The sequence below is a fragment of the Aquarana catesbeiana genome, linkage group LG12 (assembly GCF_042186555.1).
Source record: "Aquarana catesbeiana isolate 2022-GZ linkage group LG12, ASM4218655v1, whole genome shotgun sequence".
NCBI lineage: Eukaryota > Metazoa > Chordata > Amphibia > Anura > Ranidae > Aquarana > Aquarana catesbeiana.
Window position 1 is genome coordinate 118,813,687 of NC_133335.1, and position 23,410 is coordinate 118,837,096.

The window sequence follows — 23,410 nt, forward strand, 5'->3', positions numbered from 1 at the left end:
ATGTATCTACTGTCTCTGTAGATACAGGTTCCCCTTCACTCAGTGGTTTATATATAATGCTAAAGATGCTTAAAATACATATAATTAAAAGTAATTAAAAATCATTGATAAAACAATTCAGGTCTAGTTCTATATTTAACCCCCTCGGGGCCAGACTCTTCATTAAAAATATCCACCGGGTTTCTCTTTGGGATAGATTCCTAACTCTGTTGGATCCCCTCCACGAGGGATGGATCACATCTATCCCACAAAACTGCAGTAGAGAGGGATCCTGCTGATGTTTTTCCTTAAAATGTAGAGAAACGCTATGGTATTTATAACCATTCTTTATATTAGTTAGGTGCTCAGAGATTCTAATCCTAAGGAGTCTCTTCGTTCTCCCCACATAGAAAAGGCCACAAGGGCACCACATTAAATATACTACATGTGAGGAGTTGCAGGTGCTGAACTCCCTGATCTCAAAGGACTCACTATCTCTATTGGTTACACTCTTTATCCCTCTGTGACTTACTTTCACCGTTCTGCAGCAGATACATCTCCTGCAGCAGCAAAAGCCCCTAAAATCCAACCTCAGGTACTTATTCCCTGGTGGGTCCAAAATTTTCCTGACCACATGGTCACCAAAACTGGGGGCCCTTCTGTATATAAACTTTGGTTGGCTCGGTAGCACCTCTCCCAGGTGCCTATCTCTGCACAGAATATGCCAATACTTCCTGAAAATGCCTTCTATATCCTTATACTGGCAATGATATCCAGAAATAAATCAAAACTGATGCTGGTTGTCCTTTACTACAATTTCCTTTTTATTCAGACACTGTTCCCTAGGCATTTCTGCTACTTCTTGAATGACTACATTCAGTCCTTCCTCCCCATAACCTTTTTGTATAAATTTATTCTTTAGGACCCCTGCCTGCTCAAAGAAATCTTCCAACTGTGTACAATTTCGACGCACCCGCAACATTTGTCCCTTCGGGATGTTTCTTATCCATGCTGGGTGGTGACCGCTTCTTATTGATAAGTAGCTGTTGCGGTCAGTAGGTTTGAAGAATACCTTTGTCCTTAATGCATTCTCCTCTCTTATTATCGTAACATCCAAGAAATTAACTGAGTGATTACTGATTTGATGCTCCAATTTGATATTATTATCATTAGTATTGAGTTCACGTATAAACTCAATCGCCGATTCCTCTGTGCCCTCCCAAATAAATAGGAGGTCATCTATAAAACATCTGTAAAATAATAATTGAGGTCTCCTCTGGCTGAATACTTTTCTGTCCTCCCACTCAGCCATGAACAGGTTGGAGAGGCTAGGAGCATATTTAGCACCCATAGCCACGCCAACCTGCTGAGAATAAAATCTATCATTACACCAAAAATAATTATGAGACATGCAAAAATCCAATACATGTCCCAAAAAACGTTTCTGGACCCCCGGGATATCATCCCTTTTACTCAATGCTCAATTAAGAGCCAACGCAGCGTCCTCATGTTGAATAATGGTATATAAGGAGGCTACCTCAGCCGTTACCAAATATACCATTGATGGAGTTTCTAATTGGACCTCATTTAGTAGATTTAATAGATCACTAGTGTCCTTCAGATAGGCTCTGGTAGCTTTAACACTTGGCTGGAGGAATTTATCCAAGTATTCCCCTAATCTGGCCGTTACAGAGCCAATCCCATTGACAATGGGGCGAGGTGGTGGGCACTGTGCGTTTTTATGCACCTTTGGCAGGGTGTATATAATAGGGATCCTGCAGGCACTCGGGACCAGGTATCTCTTCTCTTTCAAATTGAGTGCATCTATTCTATAGCCCCATTCCACCAAAGCCTCTAGCTGTGCTCTATATGCCTCAGTGGGATCAGAGGGTAACTTACTATAGGTAGTACTGTCCCCCACCAACTCCAACAGTTGATTGAGATAAAATGACTTATCCAGTAATACCACCCCTCCTCCCTTGTCAGCAGGTCGAATTATAAGATCTCTATTTTCTTCCAAGGATTTGATCCCTTCCCTGATATACTGGGGATTCACTCCCTTCCGTGGAACTAACTTCTCAATATCATTTAGTACAAGGCTCTTGAAAACTTCCACAAAATGATTACTTGGGTTCTGGGGGTTGAAAATAGATTTATTCTTCAACCTCGTATCCATTTTATTGGTTGGTGCCACAAATTTCATTGTGGATACCACCAGATGGCTTAAAAAATATTTCTTGATATTCAAGGATCTAATGAATTTGTGTGTGTCAATATAGACATCAAACTTGTTCATTACCTTTTTTGGGGCACATTTAAGACCCAAGTTCAATATGTTGAGCTCCTTATGATTGAGCTCAACCTTGCTTAGGTTATAAATGCCCGTACTCATGCATCCCTCAGTCTTTTTCTTGGATTTCTTAGATTTTCCTGCCCTACATCCCCTCCTTCTCCTTGGGGGGGCACATTTTCTTTGTTGTATCCTCGGGGGGGGTATCTGTCTCCCTCCTCCTTTCTGGTAGGCCCCACCTGGATTCCTCCTCGGTGTTCCTCCTCCCCTCCCCCGTTGTCCTAAAAAAGGAACATAATCCGGTTGCTCTTGCCTTACCAAAGGCGAGAACCACTGATCTGGCTGGTACATTTACACCTATATACATTTTGTGTAGATTTGTTTATAGATTTCACCTTTGCATTAGTGTTCACATACACATGTGTAGAGGGTCACACCATCACTGTGTTTAATACACTTGATTTTTTGTTTGAAAGCGCCTCTTATTTTTTCCTAGATGTCTGTGGGAGGATTTGGGTAGTTTACAGACATCTCCGATTAAATACTTAGTACAGACTTAAAGATTGCTGTTCACAAGCGCAAACCAACCAACTTGAAGGAGCTGGAGCAGTTTTGCAAGGAGGAATGGGCAAAAATTCCAGTGGTGAGGTGTGGCAAGCTCATAGAGACTTATCCAAAGCGACTTGGAGCTGTGATAGCTGCAAAAGGTGGCTCTACAAAGTATTGGCTTTAGGGGGTGAATACTTATGCACATTTTCTGTTATTTTGTCCTATTTGATGTTTGCTTCACAAAAAAAAAAAAAAAATCTTTAAAGTTGTGGACATGTTCTGTAAATTAAATGATGTAAATCCTCAAACAACCCATGTTAATTCCAGGTTGTGAGGCAATAAAACACAAAAAGTGCCAAGGGGGTGAATACTTTTGCAAGGTACTGTACACAATTAAGTTCAATTATAAATGTGCATTAATAAATCATTCCTAAAAAAAGAAAAGAAAAATTAACATGAATAAAAGTCCACATAAAGCAGTCCGGATCTGTGAAAGGACATGGTGCGTGAATCCACTGCAGACTATTGTCACCAACAACAAATGTACACCATCTGCTTACCATAGCAAAATACCTCCAGAAACATGAGGTTTCCAGTACTGTTATTCAATAGGGGCAACAACCACCACTTCTCCTTGGATCAGTGCATGGGATTACTCATATCCACACTCCATAGCAGATACTTCAAAGAGGCGGCTCCTGCCGCTCCACAAGGTGCAATAGTGGTAGCAAACAATGTGGTATAAATGAAAATAGAGCACATTATAGTGCAGTAGATGGCACTGGATGCCAGCAAGACTTAATATAGTGTTCCATAGGTATTATGAGTATGAGAGTAAACTGAAAAAACATACAAAAAGTGTGCTATTTCCTCACCCTCTCTATCCAGCTATGTCCGCGAGTCCCTCGGTCATCCGGGACTCTCCCTAGTGATTGGCTGAGACACAGCAGTGGCGTCATTGGCTCCCGCTGCTGTCAAACTGCAGCTCCGCATCTGAATGGACACACGGAGCTGCAGCTTGGCTCGGGTGCCCCCACAGCAAGCTGCTTGCTGTGGGGGCACCTGACAGGAGGGAGGGTCCAGAAGCAGTGAAGAGGGACTCAAGAAGAGGAGGATCTGGGCTGCCCTGTGCAAATCCACTGCACAGAGCAGGTAAGTATAACATTTTTTTTTTAAATAACAAAAAAGACGAGACTTTACAATAACTTTAAAAGGAAAGTGTCTACACAGTATAATCCCTCTGATGGTCAAATACAATATGGCAATGAAAAAAATTATACTTATCAAATGCCTTATAAACAGGTGCAACAGCGCTACCAGCTTCTCAATCCATAGTTCCTGAACCGGTGCTCAGACTGAGTCTTCTGGTGCCTGCACAAGACACAATCCACTACAGAAAAAGTCAGCACGTCGGTAGGTCAACAAAACCAGGTCTTCCTTTATTGAAGAGGGGAGGGAATAAGAGGTGCAAAGCCACCAATGGTGTAAAACAGTTTATTATAAAAAGTACAATAATGTAATACAAGTCCTGAGGGGCTGAGTAAGGAGGCATGGTTTGCCCCTGAAATGCATCCCCATTGCCACACAGTCCCAGGGTCTGACAGATTGTTTGACAGAGCTTGACAGCTCCCTCCTCGTAGTGACTCCTTGGTGAATCGTCCAGAATCCAGGACCACTTCCCATGGTGGTTCCGACCTCCAGCAGCACCAGCGTGGACTGGACTCTCCCTTGGTGATTCCAAGGGATCACCTCTGATTTTCTTGTAGGTGTACTTGGCGCCTCTCTTTCCCTCCCCTCTTCTGTTGCAGTGCCTATGTTCCCAGCCGTTTGAGACAGCTTTGCTTCAGCCTAGGTCGTTAGCCAGTGACTGTTTTACTTTATAACATAAACCTCCAAGAATATATCCCAATATACCTTTTTGGATATTGGTATAATTGTGTTTAGACTCTTTGTGCGACCTTCGGTCCTTCCACATTTAAAGGACAATAATTGTAGTTTTAATTATTCCCCATACACGCTCCAATCTGGTTGCATACAATCATTCTTGGATATAAGCAAGGCTGAGTGTTTGTTGTCGTTTGGTTTTTACTTCCTTTATTGAATCAAATGAATACAACTGTAAAATAGCCAACATGTTTTGGCCATTAAGCCTTAATTATGGCTGATATAAAGGATTATCAAAAACATTTAAATTGTGTATTGATAATCACATGATTTATTGAGTCACAGGAGTACAAAAACAACAAAGAATAAAACATTACAAATAAAGTAAAAATGAAATTGAAAATAACGCAGGATAGTGCAGACACCTTATCCAAGACATATGTATAAATATATATTTAAAAAAAAAAACCTCTCAGAAAGAAATACTGCTAATCTCTCACTAAAAAGATAATAAGTCCTATAGAAAAATCACTGAACGGGAGCTCCCTCTAGTGGAGTTGCATACTGAACCGGTGTAAGATAAGTCCAAAAAACAACAGTAATTGGTTTGGTTGTGTAATTTAACACCACATCCCAGAGAAGTCATAAAGAAAAATGGCATATGCCATATATTAAAACATGATATTTTATATTTCAGCAACCATATGCAATGGCACCCCATAAACCCTTGAAGAAGCCATTAGTGTGAAACACATTGGTTAGTTGCACCCCTCCTCTATACACAACCCCTGGCAAAAATTATGGCATTATCAGTCCCTGAGGATGTTCCTTCAGTTGTTTATTGTTGTAGAAATAAAGCAGATCACAGACATCGCCAAAAACTAAAGCCATTTCAAATAGCAACTTTCTGACTTTAAGAAACACTAAAAGAAATCAAGAAAAATAATTGTGGCCAGTAACAGTTAGATTTATAGAACAAGCACAGGGAATACATTATGGAATCACTCAATTCCGAGGAAAAAATTATGGAATCATGAAAAACAAACAAAATAACACTCCAACACATCACTAGTACTTTGTTGTACCACCTCTGGCTTTTATAACTGCTTGCAGTCTCTGAGGCATTGACTTAATGAGTGATAAACAGTACTCTTCATCAATCTGGCTCCAGCCTTCTCTGATTGCTGTTGCCAAATCATCTTTGCAGGTTGGAGCCTTGTCATGGACCATTTTCTTTAACTTCCACCACAGATTTTCAATTGGATTGAGATCCGGACTGTTTGCAGGCCATGACATTGACCTTATGTGTCTTTCTTCAAGGAATTTTTTCACAGTTTTTGCTCTATGGCAAGATGCATTATCATCTTGATAAATGATTTCATCATCCCCAAACATCCTTTCAATAGATGGGATAAGAAAAGTGTCCAAAACTTCAATGTAAACCTGTGCATTTATTGAAGATTTAATGACAGCCATCTCCCCAGTGCCTTTACCTGACATGCAGCCCCATATCATAATTGACTGTGGAAATTTGCATGTTTTCTTCAGACATCGTCTGCATAAATCTCATTGGAACGGCACCAAACAAAAGTTCCAGCATCATCACCTTGCCCAATGCAGATTCGAGATTCATCACTGAATATGACTTTCATCTAATCATCCACAGTCCACGATTGCCTTTGCTTAGCCCATTGTAACCTTGTTTTTTTGTGTTTAGGTGTTAGAGATGGCTTTCTTTTAGCTTTTCTGTATGTAAATCCCATTTCCTTTAGGCGGTTTCTTACAGTTCGGTCACAGATGTTGACTCCAGTTTCCTCCCATTTGTTCCTCATTTGTTTTGTTGTAAATTTTCTGTTTTCAAGGCATATTGCTTTAAGTTTTCTGTCTTGACGCTTTGATGTCTTCCTTGGTCTACCAGTATGCTTGCCTTTAACCACCTTCCCATGTTGTTTGTATTTGGTCCATGTTTTAGACACAGCCGACTGTGAACAACCAACATCTTGTGCAACACTGCGTGATGATTTACCCTCTTTAAGGAGTTTGATAATCCTCTCCTTTTTTTCAATTGACATCTCTGGTGTTGGAGCCATGCTTCATGTCAGTCCACTTGTTGCAACAGCTCTCCAAGGTGTGATCACTCCTTTTTACCTACATACAGTACCTGACCACGAGATTGTGTTTCCAGCGCGATACCATCGTGCTGGTTCTCGGCGACAGGGTACTGTGCATGTCGCGCTGGCTCACTCATCGGGAAAGGAAAACTTTTTTTCCTTTCGCGATGAGTGACAGGCAGTGCTGACAGCTGTCTGGTATGAATCCTGAGGGGGGAACGCCGCTCCAAATTTTGGGTTCCCCCCTCGGGGGCATACCAGGCCCTTAGGTCTGGTATGGATGGTAAGGGGAACCCCCTACGCCGAAAAATCGGCGTGGGGGTCCCCCCCAAAATCCATACCAGACCCTAATCCGAGTACGCAGCCCGACCAGCCAGGAAAGGGGGTGGGGACGAGCGAGCGCCCCCCCTCCTGAGCCGTACCAGTCTGCATGCCCTCAACATGGGGGGGTGAGTGCCTTGGGGGAGGGGGGCGCCCTGCGGCCCCCCCACCCCAAAGCACCTTGTCCCCATGTTGATGAGGACAAGGGCCTCTTCCCGACAACCCTGGCCGCTGGTTGTCGGGGTCTGCGGGCGGGGGGCTTATCGGAATCCGGGAGCCCCCCTTTAATAAGGGGGCCCCCAGATCCCGCTGGTTGTCGGGGTCTGCGGGCGGGGGGCTTATCGGAATCCGGGAGCCCCCCTTTAATAAGGGGGCCCCCAGATCCCGGCCCCTTTCGCGCCAAGGGCCTCTTCCTCATCGTGTTGATGAGGACAAGGGCCTCTTCCCGACAACCCTGGCCGCTGGTTGTCGGGGTCTGCGGGCGGGGGGCTTATCAGAATCCGGGAGCCCCCCTTTAATAAGGGGGCCCCCAGATCCCGGCCCCCCACCCTATGTGAATGAGTATGGGGTACATGGTACCCCTACCCATTCACCTAGGGAAAAAAGTGTCACTAAAAAAAAAACCACACTACACAGATTTTAAGAATAATTTATTAGGCAGCTACGGGGTCTTCTTCCGACTTCGGGGGGTCTCCTTCCGACTTCTCCCGGTGTTCGGCCTCTTCTCCCGGGCCCCTCCGCTGTCTTCTTCCAGCTCTTTTGCCAGGGAGGGGCCCGGTCTGCTGCCACTGTCTTGTCGCAGCTGTCTCGTGGCTTCTTCTCCCGGGCACCTCCGCTGTCTTCTTCCAGCTTTTTTGCCAGGGAGGGGCCTGGTCTGCTGCCTCGCCGCTGTCTCACCGCTTCTTCTCTTCTTCCGAAGTTGACACAACGCTCTCTCCAGCTGGAATGCTGTGTGTGAGCTGTGGAGCCATTTATATAGGCGGTGACCCCGCCCCCTTGTGACGTTACGGTCCCAGCATGCGCAGGGACTCTGGCGTCATAAGGGGGCGTGACCCCAGAGTCAGAGAAGAGGCCGAACACCGGGAGAATTCAGAAGGAGACCCCGGAGCTGCCTAATAAATTATTCTTAAAATCTGTGTAGTGTGTTTTTTTTTATTGACACTTTTTTCCCTAGGTGAATGGGTAGGGGTACCATGTACCCCATACTCATTCACATAGGGTGGGGGGCCTGGATCTGGGTGCCCCCTTATTAAAGGGGGGATCCCGGATTCCGATAAGCCCCTTGCCCGCAGACCCCGACAACCCACGCCGGTTTTTAATTAAAAATTTGGCGCAGCGTTCCCCCCTCAGGATTCATACCATACAGCTGTCAGCACTGTCTGTCACTCATTGCGAAAGGAAAAAGTTTTCCTTTCCCGATGAGTGAGCCATCTCGGCGCTGGCTCCCGCGACGGGGCTCGCAGGTGTCAGATCTCGCTGAGAAATGTGGCGAGATTGACACAATATCGCGGTCACCTACTGTACTAACAAGCAGATTTAATCTGATGCAGGTGTTAGTGTTTGTAATGAAAATTTACAGGGTGATTCCATAATTTGTTCCTCAGAATTGAGTGATTCCATCATTTATTCCCTGTGCTTGTTCTATAAATCTAACTGTTACTGGCCACCACAATTATTTTTCTTGATTTCTTTTAGTGTTTCTTAAAGCCAGAAAGTTGCCATTTGAAATGCCTTTAGTTTTTGGCCATGTCTGTGATCTGCTTTTTTTCTACAACAATAAACAACTGAAGGAACATCCTCAGGGACTGGTGATTCCATAATTTTTGCCAGGGGTTGTAGTTGCATACCTTATATTACATTGAATGCTTTTTGTTGTCTCTGTACAGCACAATAACACATTATAAGCAATAGATACCATTCCTTATTGATATCTCTGCACAGTGTTTCAATGTATTTATCAACATTACATGGGGGTGCCTCTCTGGGGGGCTGTAAAGTTGTATATTCATTCTCTTCGGGGGCTGTATACATGTGGTTGTAAATTCCAATGGAGGCTCTTTACCACGTGATCAGCCGTGTCCAACCACGGCTGATCACAGTTTAAACAGGAAGAGCCAGTGGTCGGCTTTTCCTCACTTGCGTCTGACAGACGTGAGTAGAGGAGAGCCGATCGGCGGCTCTCCTGACAGGGGGATCTGCGCTGTTTATCAGCGCAGCCCCCCCTCGGATGGCCCACCCAGGACCACCATCATGCCGCCCAGGACCACCAGGGAAGGGGGCAACATGTGGATGGCCAGGTATGTACCCCATGGCCATCCACATATGAAAAAATATGCACAATAGATGCCAATCAGTGCCCACAAACGGGCACTGACTGGCAACATTATGGTCCAGATAAAAGTGATGTCCAGCAATGCCACCCATGAGTGTCCATCAGTGCCACCTCTCAGTGATCATCTGTGCCTCCCATCAGTGCCGCCTATGAGTGCCCATCATCAGTGCTCATCGGTGCCCATCAGTGCAGCCATATAAGTGCCTGTCATTGAAGAAGAAAACTTACTTATTTACAAAAAAAATTAACAGAAACAAAGAAAAACTTTATTTTTTCTAAATTTTCGGTCTTTTTTTATTTGTTGCGCAAAAAGTAAAAAATCGCAGAGGTGATCAAATACCACCAAAAGAAAGCTATATTTGGGGAAACAAAATAGATAAAAAATTTGTTTGGGTACTTGAACGCGCAATTGTCAATTAAATTGCGACAGCGCTGAAAGCTGAAAATTGGCTTGGGCAGGAAGGTGCGAAAGTGCCTGGTACTGAAGTGGTTAAAATCCAATTTTTCCTCTTGTGCTATGTTTCTTTAGGTGTATGATTAGTGCCAAAAATGAAACAATGAAAGAAAATGCTGTCATGTCAAATACAAGTCCGCATCCAACCTATGGTTTAACCCTTGGGGAATGTAACTTAGGTATCCAATACACCCCATGTTCTAAAATTTTATGATAGGTGTCCTCTGTCAACAGGTTGAACTCTCTCAATACCACAGAAGGAGAATTAAAGGGGTCGTAAACCCTTACAGTTTTTCACCTCAATGCATTCTATGCATTGAGGTGAAAAACCTCTTGGAGTGCATCAGGCCCCTGAAGCACGATCGTTCCTGCACCGGGGGACGAGCACACCCGCTCCAACCAGTGTCTCGGGTCATGATTAGATTGTTTGAGCTGTCCGTGTCAACAGACGCAGCAGCAGGACATGGGAGCGCACCCATGGGAGCGCTTTTCAGACGAGGCACAAGAGAAGAGGAGCCAGGAGAGCCGCTGGGGGACCCCAGAAGAGGAGGATCGAGGCCACTCTGTGCATAACCAACTGCACAGAAGAGGGAAGTATGACATTTCTTTAAAAAAAAAACTGAACCTTTAGTTATCCTTTAAGACCCATCTCCCCTGTGTACATCTCAATAATGATTAGATACATTAGAGATGTTTTTAGCATTTTTTTTTACACTATCACAGTAATGTTCGGCAATACGTGAGCACAAAGGGCGTATTGTGCAGCCCACATATTGCAATTTTAAGGCTATGCATTGGATCAAATATACAACATAATGTGTATTGCAGAAACCTATCTCCCTCACCCGTGGCAAAGGAAACAAAAATTTGGTTAACACTATGTACTCTGCAGTATTTACAAGTACCTGTGCCACAGCGGAAGCAACCAGCGTAGGATATCCAAATTTTTCCCTTTTTGTTAAAGCATATATGGCTAAGCCAAAGGAGAGAATGAAAAATGGGAGCGTGACAGCAGCTGGAAAAACAAAACCCTTTGGATAACATGCTATGTAACAACATTGGAATAAAGAATAGGTACATTTTTCTTGATGAGATTAATTATGCAAGGTTAGTTTACCGATTTTCCCCCGCTGAGCTGTTGTGTTCTGACAGAGGGACGCCCCCTGCCAGAACACTCCGATCAGTGCTCTCTGCCATTGGCTTACAGTGCTGATCGGGAGTCAGTTGGCTGCTGGTCACATCTGACAGAAGCTGGCTTTGGTCGGACAGACTGACATACACACAGACCGAATGTCAGCCGTGTTTTTTTTTTTTTTTTAAACCGGCCGTTGTCTCCCGACATTCGACCCGTGTGTACGCGGCTTAAGTTGACAAAAGAAACATATTAACTATTGTTAAATCTATATCTGGCTGTATTAGTCTCTGGTAAAAGAACATCCCTGTAATACTAAGGATAGGTCCCATTTTGGAAAAAACTTAAAAGGTATTGGCCTAGCTCTGGCCAATGCCTTAAAGAGTCTAATTATAAGCGGCTCCTGAGATAACTGTCTCTCAAGAAAAACCGATAAAGCGGCCACTTGAACCTAGGGTACTAGCTGCTAGCCCCATCTCCATGCCCTCATGGAGGAATTCCAAAACCGAAATAATTTCCTGTGGTGAAAACATCCAAGTTGTGCACCAGGAATTAAAACGCTTCCATGTTTTAAAATAAATTGCTCTGGTAACCTTTGTTTGGCTACTTAACCACCTCAATACAGGGCACGTACACCCCCTTCCTGCCCAAGCCATTTTTCAGTTTTCAGCGCTGTCGCACTTTGAATGACAATTGCGCGGTCGTGTTACACTGCACCTTAATTAAATTTTTATCATTTTTTTCCCACAAATAGAGCTTTCTTTTGGTGGTATTTGATCACCTCTGCGGTTTTTATTTCTTGCGCTATAAACAAAAGAAGAGGGACAATTTTGAAAAAACACAATATTTTTTACTTTTTGCTATAGTAAATATCCAATTTTTTTTTTTTTTTAACAAATTTTTTCCTCAGTTTAGGCCGATACGTATTCTTCTACATATTTTTGGTAAAAAAAAATTGCGATAAGCGTATATTGATTGGTTTGCGCAAAAGTTATAGCGTCTACAAAATACGGGATAGATTTATAGCATTTTTATTATTTATTTATTTTTTACTAGTAATGGCGGCGATCTGCAATTTTTATTGTGACTGCGATATTGCGGCGGACACATCGGACACTTTTGACACATTTTTGGGACCATTCACATTTATACAGCGATCAATGCTATAAAATTGCATTGATTACTGTGTAAATGTGACTGGCAGGGAAGGGGTTAACACTAGGGGGCGCTCGAGGGGTTAATGTATTACCTAAGGAGGTGATTCTAACTGTGGGGGGAGGGGACTGACTGGGGGAGGTGACCGATCGCTGTCCCTATGTACAAGGGACACACCATCGGTCTCCTCTCCTCTCTGACAGGACGTGGATCTGTGTTTACATGCACAGATCCACGCTCCTGCTGTGTTACCCGGCAATCGCGGGTGCCCGGCGGACATCGCGGCCGCCGGGCACGCGCACCGGGTCCCGAGTGACACGACGGGCGCGCGCGCGTGCCGCCGGCGGCGCGCGCGCGCCCCCTAGTGGCTCGGGAAGGCGAGGACGTCATATGACGTCCTCCCAGAATAACAGAAGCCTCGTCCAGCCGTCATATGACGGTGGGCGGTGGCTTAGTGGTTAAAAGGGTAGATACCAGTTTTTCTGACAAGACTTTACTTTTTAGGATCTGCTCCTCAGTAACCAGCCTGTCAGGTTGAGGTGCTTGATATTGGGATGTTGTAGGGGTCCCCGAGTTAGGAGATCTTTTCGCAGGGGAAGTACCCAATGAGGTTCCACCGCCATCCTCTGCACAGTTGAAAACCAGGCCCTCTTGGGCCAAAAGGGAGCCACTAGAATCATACTCGTGGCCTCTCTTTGAAGTTTCTTTAGTACCAACGGGATTAACTGAAAAGGGGGGGAAGGCGTAGCACAAGCGGAATTTCCACAGCTGTGCCAGTGCATCCAATCCTTTTGCTTGAGCTTGCCTGTTTAGTGAAAAATAGGCCTCCACCTTTGTGTTGGTTTGGGATGCAAACAAATCTGAGGAGCTCCCCATCTTTCTGTTAGCCTCTGAAATACTTCTGAGTTCAGACGCCATTCTGATTCTAGTATCCTTTCTCTGCTCAGAAAATCTGCTACTAGATTCAGATCTCCCTTTAGGTGCACCGCTGTTAGGGACCTTAAGTTGTTTTCTGCCCAGGACAGAATATGAAGGGTTGAGGATAGCAACACCTTGCTTCTCGTGCATCCTTGCCTTGTTAAACACTCTGGTGGTGGTTCAATAGAGATACAGCCTGAGCGGAGGAGGATGTAATTTTCTTCATTTACCAGCTGATCCAGGTATTTCATGCTACTCTGAGGAAATTTTAGATTAATCTTTGAGGAAACCCTTGCTTTTGTTTTGGGTCCCCTGACTGAAATATTGCTGTTGTCTCTAGGCTTTTTCGTTTGTCCTTTTCCTCCCCCCTTTTTTGGGGTTCTGTCCTGGAAAGAACATGAATTAAAGCAGCTTGATAAACCTGGACTCCTTGGTCTCAAGCCAGTCCTTTATTACAGGTACAGATTCTATTACATTGTTTATATTTTTATTTATTTATTTTCCAAAATAAAAAGTAAAAAAGAGATAAAAGATAAATATTGAAAAATTAAGAATTAAGAGACGTAAATTAAAGATCATTATATTCCTTTCTCCACTCACATTTTAGGATCTCTTCCATCAGTTAAAAACACGAGTTTACCTACCCTCTGTGGTCATTAACTGATCCTCTGGCTGGGCTTGCTTCCTGATTTTAGTAGCTCAACTACTTGAGTTTGCATACAATTCGCTATTTCAATTTTTTGAAAGACCTGCATACAGGTAAACAGATCCCATATTTGACTTAAAGGTTGCATTGGCAGTTTGGATGTGTGGTACAATATATTTTTTTGCCTTGTATTTATAGTGTTTTTTTCTTTGTCTTTTTTTTGTGTACTTTGTAATTTACTGTATTGTTCTCTTAGTGCTTGATAGATACTACTCTCCTGAAGAAGCCACGATGTGTGGTGAAACATGTTGAGAAATCAATCCTTCGGTTGCACTATACAAAGATTGTTTCAGTACATTGCATGTAAACTCTTTTTACAACTATGTTTTTATCAATTTTTCTAAATAAAATGTGAAATTTTGTACATAAATATTTGTGTCACCCTGTTTGCACCTTTAAAATCCCAATTTTTCCTTTTCCGTATATTGTAGGGATGTGGTGCCTATATTCATTTTGAATGTGAGGCAAGTATTTATCTTTTGCCTTGTTACATAGGCCACTACTGTGGCGTTGTCCGACAGTACTTGAACATGGTGACCCTGGACTAGATCCTCGAAGGCCCATAGTCCTAGGAGAATAGCCCTTAGCGCTCTCCAATTGAAGGATCTCTTGGCTTCCCTGTTTGTCCAAGTTCCTTGAGCCATCTGCCCTTCCAGATGGGTGCCCCAAACCCAAGAACTTGCGTGTTATCCTCCTTTCTATGGAAAAACACCAGAGCAGGCCCTTGTCCAGGTTTGGGCGACTCCTCCACCACCAGAGCTTCCTCTGAACCTGAGGGGGCATTCTGATCAATTTTTCCAGCGGCTCCCCATAGGACCAATTTCTCAGAATTGTCTGTTGGAGATCCCTTGCATAGAGACATGCCCATTGTACTGCTGGTATTGATGCAGTGAGGAGTCCCAATACTGACATAGCTGCCCTGATAAAAATTGGTAGGTTTGTCTGGGTCTTTTTTACTGCATTTTGGACCTTCTCTATCTTTTCCTCCAGGAGAAAGATTCTCTCCTGTATGGAATCGATGGTATATCCCAGAAATTTTATTGTCCGAGACGGAATCATGTTTCATTTCTCCTTGTTTATTATCCAGCCGAGACCCTCCAAGTGTCTCTTTGTCTCCTTCAGATCTTTCACTAATATCTCTTGTTTTGGCAAATATTGTCTAAAGATTGTCTAAATATGGGACAATCGATATTCCTTTTACTCTGAGGGGAGCTAAGGCCTCTGCTACAATCTTCGCGAATATCCTCGGCGAGGAGGACAGCCCGAAAGGAAGAGCTCTGAACTGAAGATGTGAGATTGAGTCTCCCATCTTGGCCGCAAACCTTAGGTGTTTCTGCGATGCTGGTGCTATAGGCACATTGAGATACGCATCCCTCAAATCTATGGATGCCAAAAAACATCCTGGGGTCAGGAGAGCCTTCACTGAAAAAATTGTGTCCATTTTGAATTTCTTGTACCTGATTGATCTATTTAGTATCTTCAGGTTCAGAATCAATCTGAATTTGCCTAAAGGCTTCTTTACAAGGAATATGTGTAAATAGCACCCCTGTTCTTCCTCTTTGGGGGGAACATTTATGATCACCCTCTGTCCGATCAATTCCTGTAGGATTGATATCATTGCAACAAATTTCCCTAGGTCTCAGGGAGCCTGGGTTACATAAAAACGAACAGGTGGGGGTTGAGAGAATTCCAGTCTGTAACCCTCCAATATTGTTTTGAGGATAAACGGACTGGTTGTCATCGTCTTCCACTGTGGAAACAAGGTCTGTAACCTCGCTCCCACAGTCGGAAGACAGTCACTGGTCTTTTGTGTTTTGGGTAGGGGGGGTGAAACAGTACTCCTGACTTGCCCCTTCCTCTCTGAGACCTCCATGGTTTTTTGTAACCTGTCTTTCTTGTCCGGGGTTTTGAGAAAAACACGAACATTTTTATTCTCCTGAGGGATCACTTTCTTCTTTACTGGGAAGGCCTTTTTCTTATCAGCCGTTCTATCAAGTATGGCTTCAAGATCCGGACCAAAGACAATCTCCCTCAAAGGTTAGACCACATAGTTTGGTCTTTGAGGCTGTATCCCCAGTCCATGTCTTAACCCATAAAGCTCTACGGGCTGAGTTTACGAAAGCTGAGAATCTGGCTGACATTTTTACAGATTCAGCCCAGGCATCTGCCATGTACCCCACACTGCTTTCAGTAGTACTGGCAGTGTATCCAACAGGTCCTTACGGGGAGTTCCTGCTTCTATATGAGCTTTCAACTGTTCCAGCCAGTGCTCTAAGTTCCTGGCTACCACGGTTGAAGCCATAGCTGGTTTCAAGTTTGCTAGGGTTGCATTCCATGCTTTCTTTAATAGGGAGTGCACCCTCTTGGCCATGGCATCGTTTAGGATACCCATATCCTTAAATGCAAGATCTGTGTTCCTTGACACTTGAGAAAAAGCTGCGTCAAGCTTTGGTCATTTGTTCCAGACTTGAGAGCTATCCTCTTCAAAAGGAAACCTCCATTTAAGGGATTTGGAAAAGAAAGGGGCCCTCTCTGGGTCCTTTCATTGTCTTTTTATTATCTCCGATAGAAACTTATGTACTGGAAATACCCTGTGTTTCACTTCACCCATGCCTTGGAACATTTTATCATGTAATGACAACTGGGTTTTATCCTCTGTGATGTTCAGAGTTGTGTGTATAGTCTTAAGAAGATCATCCACCTCCTCTAAGGATAATTTATAAGGTGAGGAAGAAGAAGAAATCTCTTTCTCTTCATCCGCTTCTTCCTTCCACTTCGCTCTTCATCCTCTGAATCACTGCCCCCTCTGGATGCAGAAACAGATGAATGAGAATGGGGTACTGTGCTGCCACTAGATGGCAGCTGGGCGTTTATCCAGATATGACCGGAACGTCTCAAATGTGTTCGCCAGTTCCTTCCGGAAGGAGCTTAATAATTCTCCTTGCTGAGTCGCAGGTGTAGCTGGAGTGGTTTCCTCCTTAACTAAATCTGCTATACAGGACCTGCATAACACCTTGATCCAGGACTCTCCAATTTCTTTTTTACATGACGGACACTTCCTCTTAGTAGGAGGGGAGGAATGTTTGGTCTTTTCTTTAACTTTCTGAAATACACCAAAAATAACCATTCCTCATTACCATGCATCTTCAATCATTGTAAAACATAACATGCTGCCAAATAGAGGAGCTAACCCTTTAACGGTGTTTGATACCGCAGCCAGTGAATCCCCCCACACTTTTAATAGATAATAGATACTTTTAATAGATAACAATTCATTCTTCCTAATATACAGAATCAGGAAGAGTGTTGCAGGCTTCCTAATCCTATTTAGAATTAAGGAAAGAAAATAGTACATGGCCCATAGTGTAAAAGACAGAGACCACTGTCCCTGCTTACCTGGGCCTGGCTGACTTGCATGGCTCCTGCTCCTGCCACCGCCGTTTGTTCCTCCTCCATTGCTGCAAGGACTTACAATGGCAGTTGCAGCTTTTAATTTAAATTTCCCAGTCTGCTCGCCGCTGCGAGGGCCGGAAATGATGTCAGCCGGAAGAGGCCACCCCCTCCTCTTGCATTCCAGCGGCCGGAACCAAAAAGCCACGTCGTGCCGCCAGAAGTACCGCCCCCAGCCGTAATGACGCAGTCGCCATCGGAACCCAGAAGGCCCAGGCTTTGGGGATGGGGGAGACGCCGCTTACATGCCATTCCTCCTTAGCCTGTGCCGCCGGTCTAGAGGAGCGGGGACCCCCAGCAGCCTGACACTCGCCGAGTATGAGGAGGAGGGGATGCCAGAGCATGCACCACATGTAAGGGAGGAAGCTGGGCTGGCCTGCAGAGAAAAACAAAAATACCGGTATGCCCCATACTCTCCCCACCTGGAGAAAGCGTAGCATACCCCTGGTTCCCTGCAGCGCTTCCACCATGGCGGAGGAAACACTACAACTGAGGCCATGGTGGAAGTCTCCAGTCTTTAAAGAAAACTGACTGCAGTGTTTCCTGGGAAAGTGGGTGGAGCTGCGCTCTCTCTCCAGGTGCAGTCCTGAAAGACGAAGGGAGAAATATGTCCGCTTCGCATCCCACATAATTAGTAGATCAATAAATCTTTCGTACCAAAGTAAAGGATCATAAAAAGGGATTCTCATGGGGAAAAATAATAAAATCCTCCCACCACCCCATATAGAGATTGGCTAGCGATGGAGAAAATGTAGGTCCCATCGGTACCACAAAGCTGTAAATAATGAGTGTAATCGAAAAGGAAAAAGTTATGCGTCAACAAAAATTCAATACAACTGAGAAGGTGCTCCTGAAGCTTCAAAGAGTATAGGCTGTATTTGTTTAGATGGCAACTCACGGCCTTTAACCACTTGCCTACTGGGCACTTTCACCCCTTTCCTGCTCAGGCTGAGTTTCAGCTTTCAGCGCTGTCACACTTTGAATGACAATTGTGCGGTCATGCAACACTGTACTCAAACTAAATATTTATCATGTTTTGAGACAGATAGAGCTTTATTTTGGTGGTATTTAATCACCACTGTGTCTTATTTTTTGCTAAAACAAATGAAAAAAATACTGATCATTTTGAAAAAAATAAAAAGTTTTCGAAATAAGTAATTTTTCTCCACTGATGAGTCTCCACCGATAAGCTGCACCAATGGGCACGGATGAGGCGGCACCGATATATAGCACTGATGCTTACTGATGGGCACTAACAGGCAGCACTGATGGGCACTGACAGGCATCACTTGTGGGCACTGTTGGGGATGCCCTGATTATCAGTGTAAATGTCCCCTCTGTGGATTTGCCGGTTATTGGCTCTATGCTCCTCGTGCAGTCAGGCAGATCCTGCGTAAACTGTGATCAGCTGTGATTGGACACAGCTGGTCACTTGGTAAAAAGCTCTGTGATTGGCTCTTTACCCTGATCTGCGATCACAGATTCGTGCCGATGCGCATCGCAAGGGGCACACGGGAAGTGCGATCAAAGGAGGACGTCCATAGATGCCCTCCCGGCAATGTGAGCCCGCGCTGTAGCTGTATTTTAGCTATAGGAAGTGGTTAAGGCTAAAGAATGGGGTATAGAGGAATACAGCACAGTGACATCCAAAGTTACCCAGGAAAAATCCCGTCCATTGGGCATTTTCCACTGTGATAAAACATCTCCTGTATCTTGGATATAGCCCGGGAGTCTCTGGCTAAGCGGCAGAAGATGTAAATCAACCCACTCACTTTACGGGTCTAAAAGAGAACCTATCCCTGCAACAATGGGACATCCTCATACAGGGGCTTGTAATTTATGTATTTTGGGCAAGTGGTGAAAGACTGGAGTCACTGGATTGTTCACCACTAAATATTCCGTTGTCTTTCCACTCAAAACCCCAAGCAATTTACCTTTATAAATATTATTATTTTTAAAAGGGATTTAAATGTCAATGTGGATCTGTGTTTAAGAGGGAAATAAATATTGGAGTCTTCTGATTGTCTCAGCGCTTCGGTACGGTATTGTACGGCACTAATTACCACTACTGCTCCTCACTTATCAGCCTTCCGTATAACTAAATCATGGTTCTCCGTTAACTTGGATATAGCACCTTGTTCTTGCTTGTTTAACTACTAAAGGATCAGTTCTATTTTTCAAACTTGTTGTTTACAAGTTAAAATCAGGTTTTTTGCTAGAAAATTACTTGGAACCCCCAAACATATATATATATATATTCTCAGACACCCTAGAGAATAAAATAGCGGTCGTTGCGATACTTTATGTCACACCGTATTTGTGCAGCGGTCTTACAAGCGCGGAAGTGACATTTGACGTCACTTCCGTAATCCAATCCAATTTATTCTAGCTGGAGATGAGATGCTTAACCAGTTGCCGACTGCCGCACGCCGATGTACATCGGCACAATGGCACGGGCAGGCATAAGGGCTTACCTGTACGTCCCTGCTTGCCCGAGGGCGGGGCGTCTGATCGGACCCCCCCCTGGTGCCTGCGGCGGTCGGATTCATGTCAGGAGCGATCCGAAGCGAGAGGGAGGCCACTGACTCATGGCCACCCCCTCACGATCGCTCCTGGCGAATGACAGGCTTCCTCTGCTGCTGTAATGTAAACAGCGGCAGAGGAAGCGATGTCATCGCTCCTCGGGAAGCCTTTTCGTTCCGGCTCCCGAGGAGAGAAGACATCCAAGTAAGTGCACCAAACACAACACTTACAGTAGAACATTCTAGGCACACATTTCATCCCCCAACACCCCCGATCAACCCCCTGTCACAGTGACACCAATAGCAGTCTTTCTTTTTTCTGATTATTGCATTGGTGTCATTTTGTTACAGTTATAAGTGGTAGGGCAGTTAGTGTTGTTAGGCCCCTTTAGGTCTAGGGTACCCCCCTAACCCCCCTAATAAAGTTTTCACCCCCCGTCGCCAGTGTCACTAAGCGATCGTTTTTCTGATCGTTTTTGCTAGTGTCACAGGTGACGCTAGTTAGGGAGGTAAGTATTTAGGTTCGCCGTCAGCTTTTTATAGCGTCAGGGGCCCCCGTATACTACCTAGTAAAGGTTTTAACCCCTGATTGCCCCCTAGTTAACCCTTTCACCAGTGATCACCGTATAACTGTTACAGGTGACGCTGGTTAGTTTGTTTATTATAGTTTAAGGGCACCCGCCATTTATTACCTAATACAGGTTTAACCCCCTAATCGCCCGGCGGTGATATAGGTTAAGTTTTAGGGTAAGATAGGGTCTGCATCGCCCCAGGCAGCTTCAGGTTAGTGCCAGTACCGCTAACACCCACGCGCGCAGCATACACCTCCCTTAGTGGTATAATATCTGATCCGATCAGATCTATACTAGCGTCCCCAGCAGTTTAGGGTTCCCAAAAGTGCAGTGTTAGCGGGATCAGCCCAGATACCTGCTAGCACCTGCGTTTTGCCTCTCCGCCCAGCCCAGCCCACCCAAGTGCAGTATCGATCGATCACTGTCACTTACAAAACACTAAACACATAACTGCAGCGTTCGTTGAGTCAGGCCTGATCCCTGCGATCGCTAACAGTTTTTTGGTAGCATTTGATACAGTCGCTAACAGTCAGGAGCTTTTTTGCCTGTGAGTCTCACTAGTGTACCACTAAATTTAGAGCCCAAAATGGCAAACTGAAGGTACACTAGTGAAGAGGCCCACACGTTTCTGAGCATGACAGATAGTGAAGAGGAAGTCATTCATCTGTCAGATTCAGGCTCAGAATATGAATCTGTAGACAGCAGCGGCTCCATGACAGATAGCTCTGATTACGGAGTTGTGGTCCCTGCCAAGGTCAGGCGTACCAGACCCCAATCTTCTTCTGCTGTTGAGGTGCAAGAACCGCAGGGCTCTCGTATGGAGCAGAGCAGTACTAGCGCCGCTATTCCTTCTGGTGATCTGGCAAGCACCAGCGGCTTAGTACACCCTGGTCGTACATCCAGCACTGCAGTAACACTTGGTGACGTGGCGAGTCCCATAAGTGCAGTTCAAGCTGGCGAGGTGGCAAGCACAAGTAGTGTCCCGCTGCCACCAAGAAGACAAACACAGGCCCGTCATGCCCACAGTGCCCTTCCTGCTGCATTCGCCAATCCTAATTGGGAACCCACCACTTCTGCAGCACCCGTACTTCCCCCATTCACTGGCCAACCTAGCCTTCACATGGAAACAGTTGATTTTACGCCACTTGATTTTTATTCGCTGTTTTTCACCGAAGATCTCTATAGATCTATTGTGGACCAAAGCAATTTGTACGCTGGTTAACACATCGCCACTATTCCTCAGTCCTCCCCTCCAAGAGATTGGAGACCAATTACGGTCTCCGAATTTAAGCTCTTTCTGGGCCTTTCCCTCAACATGGGCATAACTAAAAAGAGTGAGCTGCGGTCATATTGGTCCACTGACCCAATTCACCATATGCCCTTGTTCTCTGCCTCCATGACCAGGGCACGATACGAGCAGATCTTGCGGTTCATGCACTTCAACAGCAATGAACTCTGTCATCCTCGTGGAGACCCTGGATACGATCGGCTCTACAAAATTCGGCCCCTCGTAAACCACTTCAACCAAGGTTTTGCAGACTTGTTTACTCCCCATCAAGTTGTCTACGTTGATGAGTCCCTGATTAAGTTTTCTAGCCACTTGTCATTCAAACAGTACCTTCCCGGCAAGCGTGCCAGATACGGGGTCAAGATGTATAAGCTCTGTGACAGGGCCACAGGCTATACATGTATTTTTATGAGGGAAAAGATAGCCACGTAGAGCTGACAAACTGCCCTGACTACATAGGAAGCGCTGGCAAGATTGTGTGGGACTTGGGGTCACCCTTATTCGGAAAGGGTTGCAACTTATATGTGGACAATTATTACACAAGCGTGCCACTTTTTAGTCACCTTTTTAATCATCAGATTGGAGCATGTGGCACCGTGCGACCTAATCTCCGGGGCTTTCCCCAGCTTCTTGTAGATTCCAGTCTTAGGCTGGGGGAGAGAGCCTGTTGCAGTGTAATAATTTGCTCGCTATGAAGTGGAGGGATAATAAGAATGTTTTTGTTCTTACCTCCCATCATGCAGACACGACGATCAAAATTACTACGACGACTGGTGTTGTGGAGAAACCCCTCTGTGTCCACGAATATAACCAAAATATGGGAGGGGTGGACCTCAACGACCAGTTTTTGGCGCCGTACCTAGTTGCCCGTAAGGCCAGACGCTGGTATAAAAAAGTGTCTGTATACTTATTTCAATTGGCTTTGCTGAACGCTCATGTGCTATACAGAGCTTCAGGATGGACTGGATCCTTCCTTAAATTCCAGGAAGAGATCATCAGAGCCCTTCTGTTTCCAGACGGTGCTCCACCTCACCTTCCCAATCCAAATGCAGTAAGCCGGCTGCATGAGAGGCATTTTCCTTATGTCCTCCCACGTACCCCTACCCAACGAGCCCCCCAAAGAAAATGTTGTGTCTGCAGAAAGCACGGATATAGGCGTGACACCTGCTATTATTGTCCTTACAATCCTGGTCTTTGCATTGGTGAATGTTTTGAGCGCTACCATACACTAGTTAAGTTTTAGTGTAGGGTACAGCACTGCACAGACTAGGCACACTTTCACAGGGTCTCCCAAGATACCACCGCATTTTAAGAGACCCAAGCCTGGAACCGGTTACAGTTACAAAAAAAATGTAAAAAAAAACAAAAAACAAAAAAAACAAACAAAAATAGTTGTCGTTTTATTGTTCTCTCTCTATTATCTCTCTATTGTTCTGCTCTTTTTTACTGTATTCTATTCTGCAATGTTTTATTGTTGTTATGTTTTATCATGTTTGCTTTTCAGGTATGTAATTTTTTTATACTTTAACTGTTTACTGTGTTTTATTGTTAACCATTTTTTTGTTTTCAGGTACGCCATTCAGCTGCAGCGCTGATTTATTTATCTTGACAGCAACAGCATTTGCTCCCACGATACATAAAGCCGTGACTCCAGCGCTGTCGGAGGTGATTTCACCACCACAGTTACATACTTCAGCATATATGCCGAAGCATGGGGGCAGCAGGGGCGGAGGAGTGATTTGCTCCT

At 44.7% G+C, this 23,410-nt stretch overlaps 1 protein-coding gene across 5 annotated transcripts in view; it reads right to left on the minus strand.

The window, feature by feature from the left end:
- Positions 1-23,410, minus strand: part of COASY (Coenzyme A synthase) — a 747,507-nt gene that overhangs the window by 56,990 nt on the left and 667,107 nt on the right. The window contains exon 8 of one of the 5 annotated variants that reach the window (XM_073608303.1): positions 16,375-16,934. The exons of 2 other annotated variants lie outside the window; for them this stretch is intronic. In XM_073608303.1, the coding sequence (XP_073464404.1) occupies positions 16,683-16,934 (252 nt within the window). In that variant the 3' untranslated portion in view covers positions 16,375-16,682. Of the gene's footprint in view, positions 1-16,374; positions 16,935-23,410 lie in introns of those variants that run through there. 2 more of the 5 variants (XM_073608301.1, XM_073608299.1) reach the window with 2 other exon arrangements.